Below are 8007 nucleotides of genomic sequence, written 5' to 3'. Positions count from 1 at the left end.
ATGGGGGGGGGGGTCGCGCAGGCACTTCAGGATCCTCTTTGCACATGTACCCCCTATGATCAGTACTTTGCAGTACTAGTTGCTACATACTGGGATGATCTCCCCAGAGGAAGGGAGTTCTGCAGGGGCAGGGGCCAGAGTCACTGGGAGGAAGAGGGTTAGGGCCCACCCTCAGGGAGCTTGAGCTTAGGTGGAGAAGTCACACCCTGGCTCCTGCGGCACGTGGGTGACAGCCTGGCACTCATCAGGAAGACTAGACCCCGAATCCACATTTGTTGTCCCCTTGTTCTCACCTGCTATTGTCGCACCTCTCCCTCAGGACAAGGCCGCCTGGTCCCCGAGGGTCATGAACAAGATGAAGAACTTTAAACGCCGCTTCTCCCTGTCAGTGCCCCGCACCGAGACCATCGAGGAGTCCTTGGCCGAATTCACAGAGCAGTTCAACCAGCTCCACAACCGGCGGAACGAGGGTGAGGGGTCTGGGCCCACCCCAGCACTGCTGCCACCCTGGCATTCCCCGCTGCCAGCCCTCCTTGCCCTCCCTGACCACCCCTGCACCATGCGGCCTCATGGGAGGGGGCAGAGAGGCAGGGAGGGGACCTGATGGCTGTTCCTCTCAGACCTGCAGCTCGGTCCTCTCGGTAGAGACCCCCCGCCAGAGCCCAGCACCTTCTCCCCCACAGACAGCGGGGAGGAGCCCGGGCAGCTGTCCCCTGGCCTGCAGTACCGGCGGCAGAGCCAGCGCCGCTTCTCCATGGAGGTGAGGGGCTCCTGGGCTGTGCCCTGAGAATGTGACAGGACGCATCCGTCGTGGGTCCAAATGTCAGCTCTGCCATCAATTAGCTCGTGACTTTGAACAAGTTACTCACCCTCTGCGTACCACGGTCTCCTTGAGACTTTAAGATGGTCACCGTGAGGATTCAATGAGTTAGTATATGCCGAGTGCTCAGAACATTCCTGGAACATAGCAAGAGCTAGACAACTTGACTGTTGTTCTGGTGACCCATACATGTGCCCAAATATACGAAAAATATGCTTACCGAATCCCAGTGTCTGTAAGGGCATGAGATTTATGTCCTACAGGTGGCGATGCTGTGGCCCAGAGAGGGAAGGGTCCTCCTAAGGTCACACAGTAACCCCCGGCGTCCGTGTGTACGTCTTTGAGAACCCCTCGAGGCCGCTGTGAGCTGGACTCACAGCCCATAATGTGCTCCTTCTACTATGGTTGCTCTACAGGGAAAGCTAGTCCCAGGGTGAGAGGTGAGGGCCCCACGGCCCTAACTGCCCTGGAGCCAACACGGGTGTCCCCATTTCATCCCGGTCACCGCAGGACATCAGCAAGAGGCTCTCTCTGCCCACGGACATCCGCCTGCCCCAGGAATTCCTGCAGAAACTGCAGCTGGGGAGCCCAGACCTGCCCAAGCCGCTCAGCCGCATGTCCCGCCGCGCCTCCCTGGTGAGTCCCAAGAGGGTCAGAGGTCACGAGGTTGGGACACCCTCTTCCCAGCATGGACAGACATAGCAGTCCTGGCTTTGCCTGTCCTAGCCGAGGCCTGTCGTGGTTTCCAGGAAGACTCCTGGGCCTCTGGCGCCACCTGCTGGCCTCAGCGGATTCTATTAGATTGTCCTCCTAGAGCAACAGCCATTCCCTAAATGGGTCCCACCTGCGCTGGAGATGAGCTCTAAGACCCGTCTGGTCCCCAGGGTCTCCAACAGGTTAAATCAATAGACCAGCTGGCCTGAGCTTCCCAGTCCTAGCTACCTATCAGATTTGCTTGGGAGAATCTTACAAAACACAGACTGGACCCCACTCTAGACACCTGCAGAATCAGCCTTGGGGTGGAGGCACAGGAATCTATCTTGTTAAGGGTTGGGAACACCTGAGCTAGGAGAAGTTTGCTCATGAGAGACACTGTCGGGGTGGTGGGCTCAGAAGATGACACAGGACCTGCCCTGGAGGTGCTAGTAGTCTGAGCAAGACAGAGTCAGACCGGTGACCGAAGCGGGCAGCCACAGCTCTGGGCCCCACACCCTGGACTGTCATGGGAGGAAGAAACTCACACTTCCCAGGGCTACCAAAGGGATGAAGGAAAGAGGAGAAGAGGAAGGATGTGTGGTGGCCGCCCTCACCCCTGCTAGCCTCAGTTGTTTCCTTTCCACGATAGGGCCCTCCTCCCCTCGCCTCCCGGAGGCTGCAGGTGATGGGGGGGTGTAGTGTGTAGGGCCAGGCTGCTGGGCCCCCCAGCTCATAGCACCCTGTGTCTCTCCCTTTCAGTCAGATATTGGCTTTGGGAAACTGGAAACATACGTGAAACTGGACAAACTGGGGGAGGTAAGAGGCTGGGTTTGGTCTTCTTGGGGCAGACAGGCGGGATGGTTTCAAGGAGGGGAAGGGCCTTCCCTGGCCCTCCCGGATGTGCCCTCTCATGGTCCCTGCCCTGCAGAGGCGCACGATCTTGGCCGTGCATCTGGCCCAGCCATTGGCAGGTGTTGAGGTGGGCCTGGGTTCAAATCCCAACTCCACCATTTACCAGCTCTGTGACCTGGAGCAGATTATATGACCTCTCTCTGTGCCTCAGTTTCTTCTTCTGTTAAATGGGGATAGTAAATGTTCTACCTCATAGAGTTGCTGTGAGGACTGAATAGGTTAGAATAATAAGCTTATGTACAGCACCAAGACAAGGCCTGGCACACAGTAGGTGCTGTGTCACTAAGTTATTTCTGTTGTCACTGTGTCAGGCTTTGTGTTAGAGGCTTGGGGTGAGTGAAGGTTCACAGAGAGGACCCCAAAGAGGAGACCTACACATAAACCTCAATGGAGCAGAAGAACAGAGCTGGTGTTAACAATGGAGGGGCATCTAGCGTGCTGGGGGTGGGGGAAGGAGCAATTCATTCTGCCTGGGGAGTTGTTAGGGACACCTCACAGGGCAACTGGGCTTTGGGAGAAACAGAAGTTTAGAGAAGGGGAAAAGCCACTCAGGCCGAAGTCACAAGCACACGCACTAAGGGGAAGGCATGGGACAGGGATAGCAGGACCTGAATGTGCCCGGGGCTGGTGGGCTCTTCACCCCAGGGCACCTACGCCACCGTCTTCAAAGGACGCAGCAAACTGACGGAGAACCTGGTGGCCTTGAAGGAGATCCGGCTAGAGCATGAGGAGGGGGCGCCCTGCACAGCCATCCGAGAGGGTACAGCATCCTAGGGCCCACGCTCCCCTGGGGACTTCTGGGAGGAGGGGTTCATCTGTCCGGGCCCCATGGGAGCTGGGGGTGGAGGGTGATCGCTGGGGTGGGGGCTCCTGGGGATGACCCCAGGAAGGAAGGCATGAGGGGCACACGGTGCCCCAGGTACCCAGGCGGGCCTGCCCCCCACAGTGTCTCTACTGAAGAACCTGAAGCATGCCAATATCGTGACCCTGCACGACCTCATCCACACAGATCGGTCCCTCACCCTGGTGTTTGAGTACCTGGTGAGCTGGGCTGGGGCCGGCGGCCTCTCCCCCTTGTGGTGGGGTGGGATGAGGTGGGGAGTGTGGGAAGGGGCAGTGGGAGGGGTGGAGTGGGGGGCGGCCCAGGCCTTCTACAGTCAGCTTCTCAGATGCTCCGTGCAGGAGTGGGACAAGGGATCGGGCTTAGGGACAGCTCAGAGCCAGAGACCTGTCCCACTAGTGGGCTTGGGTCTTACCCAGGGAGGGGCTTCCTCTCCTCAGCCTGAGTCTGGGCTTCTGGCCAGAGGTCAGGACAGGGCAGGACTGAGCCAGGCTCTGTGTTCCAGGACAGTGACCTGAAGCAATATCTGGACCACTGCGGAAATCTCATGAGCATGCACAATGTCAAGGTAAGAGCCTCCGTGGTGGGGACCCCAACCCATCTTGGCACCCACCTGCCCTGAAGCCCAGCACAGGAACCCACTGTCGCCATCAGAGCCCCAGCTGCTGAGGTTGCTCAGACCTGCAAACATAGGAAAGAGGGAAAGGCCCTACCTTTCCGTGAGTCCAGGAACACAGACACACACCTCCTCCACCGATATAGAACCCCCTCTCTAACTGAGCACCAGTTTCCCCATCTGTCCCTGGGAGCGTGAGCTACCCACCAGCATGGAGGGGGGCTTCCAGGGAAGCTGGGAGTGACAAATGACCTCTGCAGGTGCACTTCCTGACCCACCGTGCCTCCCCCAAGGCTCCCCCACTAGAGAACTCTGGCCTCTTGCACACTCACTACCTCTTCTATGCACCTGGTGCCCTCCCCTCTGGACGGGATTCTCTGGTGTGGATGGGGCCCAGCATGGGACTGCAGGGTGGGCAGAAGAACCAGGTAGCTTCTCCAGGGGCTCGTGCTGACCTCTCCCCACCCCCATCCCAGCCTTGGGGCAGAGGCTCAGAGTCTCCCGTGGGACATGCTCCCACCCCCTACCCACCTTTCTCTTCTCTCCTCCCCCAGATTTTCATGTTCCAGCTGCTCCGGGGCCTCGCCTACTGCCACCGTCGCAAAATCCTTCACCGGGACCTGAAACCCCAGAACCTGCTCATCAACGAGAGGGGGGAGTTGAAGCTGGCCGACTTTGGTGAGGCTAGGGCTAGGGTGGGGTCTGACACTTGCCAGGGTGCCATTTCCTCAGGGCATGGGTGCGGTGGGGGACTGCTTAGTGGTCGACCCCACAGCACCTGTGAGCAGAGGTGCAGCCATGCGTCTGTCCCTAGGACTTGCCCGGGCCAAGTCAGTGCCCACAAAGACCTACTCCAATGAGGTGGTGACCCTATGGTACAGGCCCCCTGATGTGCTGCTGGGGTCCACGGAGTACTCCACCCCCATCGACATGTGGTGAGTGAGCACCGTGGGCACCGTGGGGAGGAAACAGGGCCTGTCCGCACCTCCGCGCTCCTTTTCACTGCCCCCAAGGGCCTGTGGGAAGAACTACCTGACCTCCTTTGACTAAAAGCCATGTGGCATCCTGCTGAACTGGATGTTAAAAATTAAGTCTGAAATAGTCTGGGCTTAAATAAATCCTCCAAGGCTGTGCTTCTGTAATATTCCTCCAGGGGTCTGTGGGGGGTTACCAGAGGGTACAGGAGGGCCCTCCAGTAAATATGGTGAAATCTTCCCCAGGCTACAGTTCTAGTGAAAATTTTGTAAGGGATACATTATTTCTATGTTAAAATTAACAAGTGTGTTGGGCCGGCCCATGGATCACTCGGGAGCGTGGTGCTGACACCACCAAGCCAAGGGTTGAGATCTGCTTACCGGTCATCTTTAAAAAAAAAAAAAAAAATTAACAAGTGTGTGATTTGATGTAAAATTAAAAAGCAGCCCAAATTTAAAGCTAAAACACAGGTTTCCAACGAATGGCTTCTGCGCCCGTGGCCCAACCCTCCTGGGGAGAATGGATCCGTGCCCTTTTTTGAGACCACGCTGCTGAAAGAATCGCCACGTAGGCGCTGGCTGTGCAGACAGAAACCTCACAGAGTGAAAGGGGGAGGTCACAGCTTCCTCGAGCCCACGGAAGCCCCCAGAGAAGGGCTATAGTGGGGGACTGGGCAGTTCTGAGAACCAGCCAAGCCAGAGCCATGACCCCTCCAGCCACCTGTGGCAAGGTGTCTTGGTACCCCAGTGCAGCAGCCCCAGCAAGGGTGCTCACCGCTTCCTGACGTTGCCCCTGCCCCCTTGCTCCCCGCAGGGGCGTGGGCTGCATCCACTACGAGATGGCCACGGGGAGGCCTCTCTTCCCGGGCTCCACGGTCAAGGAGGAGCTGTACCTCATCTTCCGCCTCCTCGGTCAGTCTCTTGCGCTCCCTCCCTGTCGCCACCAGGGGACGCCAGAACTCTGCCCAGCCAGGCGCCTAGCGGGACTGGGACGCGAGGCTCAGCCTGTTCTCAACAGGGCGGGGACCCTGCGGCTTCGGCCGGCCGTCCTTTACCCCCGCCTTCGACATTGCACCCCTTCCAAGTCAGCCTTGGCCCTGGCCCCTCACCCAGCCCCCGACCCCCTCTCGTCTCCCCAGGGACCCCTACAGAAGAGACGTGGCCCAGGGTGACAGCCCTCCCCGAGTGCCGAGCCTACAACTTCCCCCGCTACCCCCCGCAGCCGCTCATCAGCCACGCGCCCAGGTAGCCAGCNCCCCGACCCCCTCTCGTCTCCCCAGGGACCCCTACAGAAGAGACGTGGCCCAGGGTGACAGCCCTCTCCGAGTTCCGAGCCTACAACTTCCCCCGCTACCTCCCGCAGCCGCTCATCAGCCACGCGCCCAGGTAGCCAGCCCTGCCTGCCTGCTTGTGGTCCCGGCTCGCCCTCCTGAGGGCGGCCACCCTCCCCGCCCCACCCAGGCCAGGCCTTTCAGCCCCTTCTCCTTGCAGGTTGGATCCTGAAGGCATCAACCTCCTGACCAGCCTCCTGCTGGTGAGTGTCCTCCTGGCCGGGGCTCAGGGAGAGGCAGCCAAGACCCCACCTCTGCCCTGTGCCTCGACTCGTGTGGCTCATGTGTTCCACGAGTCTTTCAAACATCTCCCCTGTGCTCTCCAGCCCCAAAGCCCGAAGGGAGCGCTGGTTCCATGCACAGCCTTTGGAGTCTGTGTCCTAGTTCACACCCGTTTACTAGCTGTGTAGCTTCGTGCATGTTACAAAGAACTCCTCTGGGCTTCAGTTTCCTCACCTGCAAAGTGCCATTAGTAATTCGTATTTTATAAAATGGTCGTGAGGATACATTGAGATCATGGGACGCACTTACTGGGTGTCTGTCTGGAAGTAAGCGCACAGGGAAGGGTAGTCGTGGGTATTTCATATTACTATATCAATATCATGTCATCATGTTTGCTTTAACATCTATATTTCCATCCTAAAAGGAGGTCACTCTCCTGAAGTTGCACTTCTGGTTTTTCCTGGTGGCTGGAGACCTGGGAGCCTGAGCCCTGAGATTGGCTGGGGTTAGGTCAGGTGGGGGCTGGCAGCTGACCCTGGGGGCTTCTAGGTTAGATCCAGGCCCCTCCCACTTTGGTGATTTAACTTAGCACAGGAGTTGTGCTGCCCAGGGGGTCCCTGCAGCCCCCCAGCCAGGGCCCAATAGCCCACCCTGTGCTTTTCAGTATGAATCCAAGTGTCGGGTGTCAGCAGAGGCTGCCCTGAGTCACCCCTACTTCCGGTCTCTGGGAGAACGTGTGCACCAGCTGGAAGACAGTGAGTGCAGGGGTGGGCAGGGGGGCGGCCACCCGAGAACCAGAAAAAGGGGGCAGCAAGTGTGGGTGGAAGAGCCAGAACAAAGAGGCCAGAAGCCCCGGATCCAGCTGTTTAACAGCCTTGGGCATGTGGCTTCCCCTCCTTGAATGTTCATTCTGACTAAGGGCATGGACTCTGGATCTGAGAGCTGCCTTTTGGGCCCAGTTAGTCCTCCTGGGCCAGTCCTCACTGCCAGGGGTACTCCCAGCTTCGTGTTCTCAGTGAGCGTGGGCAGCAGGCTCTGGGAGGACTAGAGCAGGGCCAGCTCCACCCAGCCCTCTCCCTGGCCCTCTCTTCTTTCACCCCAGCTGCCTCCATCTACTCCCTGAAGGAGATCCAGCTCCAGAAGGACCCAGGCTACCGCAGCCTGGCCTTCCAGCAGCCAGGTAGGGGCTTGGGCCTCTCCCACCCTCTCCCCTATTAGAGGTGGCCAGGGCAGGCTACTTTTCCTCCCTAGTGAGGACTCCCTCTTGAGAAACAAAGATGGGCCTGCTCCTGTGCTGGAGAATCAGCTTGTCCCCCTCTGCCCCACTGGCCTCCCTTCTGGGGCCCATGGGGAGCAGAGAAGGGGCTGGTTTCTCCTACCCAGACTTCCTCGTCTGGTCCTCCCTCCGTAAGCCCTGAGCTCTCTAACCAGTCTCTATCCTGGGAGGACTAAACTTTGTCTCTAGAATAGCTAATCACCTTGGATGTGACAAGTGCTTTCTCCTTTAATCTGTAAAAGCACCCCTTTAAGTTGGTGCTGTTAATGTTCCCCATTGCATTGTCAATGAAACAGGCCCTGGGAGGTTAAGTCACAAG

The 8007-nt window shown here is 58.4% G+C and overlaps 1 protein-coding gene across 3 annotated transcripts in view; it reads left to right on the top strand.

The window, feature by feature from the left end:
• Positions 1-346: 346 nt before the first annotated feature.
• CDK18 (cyclin-dependent kinase 18) overlaps positions 347-8007 on the top strand; it is a 10314-nt gene continuing 2653 nt past the window's right edge. The window contains exons 1-14 of one of the 3 annotated variants that reach the window (XM_008580569.1): positions 347-470; positions 684-760; positions 1331-1456; positions 2276-2332; positions 3074-3188; positions 3375-3469; positions 3775-3837; positions 4440-4563; positions 4700-4820; positions 5674-5771; positions 6140-6245; positions 6351-6393; positions 7077-7167; positions 7515-7592. In XM_008580569.1, coding sequence (XP_008578791.1) covers positions 347-470; positions 684-760; positions 1331-1456; positions 2276-2332; positions 3074-3188; positions 3375-3469; positions 3775-3837; positions 4440-4563; positions 4700-4820; positions 5674-5771; positions 6140-6245; positions 6351-6393; positions 7077-7167; positions 7515-7592 — 1318 coding nt within the window. Of the gene's footprint in view, positions 471-620; positions 761-1330; positions 1457-2275; positions 2333-3073; positions 3189-3374; positions 3470-3774; positions 3838-4439; positions 4564-4699; positions 4821-5673; positions 5772-6139; positions 6246-6350; positions 6394-7076; positions 7168-7514; positions 7593-8007 lie in introns of those variants that run through there. The other 2 variants (XM_008580564.1, XM_008580578.1) reach the window with 2 other exon arrangements.

This window comes from Galeopterus variegatus, unplaced genomic scaffold, assembly GCF_000696425.1.
Source record: "Galeopterus variegatus unplaced genomic scaffold, G_variegatus-3.0.2 Scaffold86, whole genome shotgun sequence".
NCBI lineage: Eukaryota > Metazoa > Chordata > Mammalia > Dermoptera > Cynocephalidae > Galeopterus > Galeopterus variegatus.
Note: the sequence above shows the minus strand (reverse complement) of the source record. Positions and strands in the feature narration are given on the sequence as shown.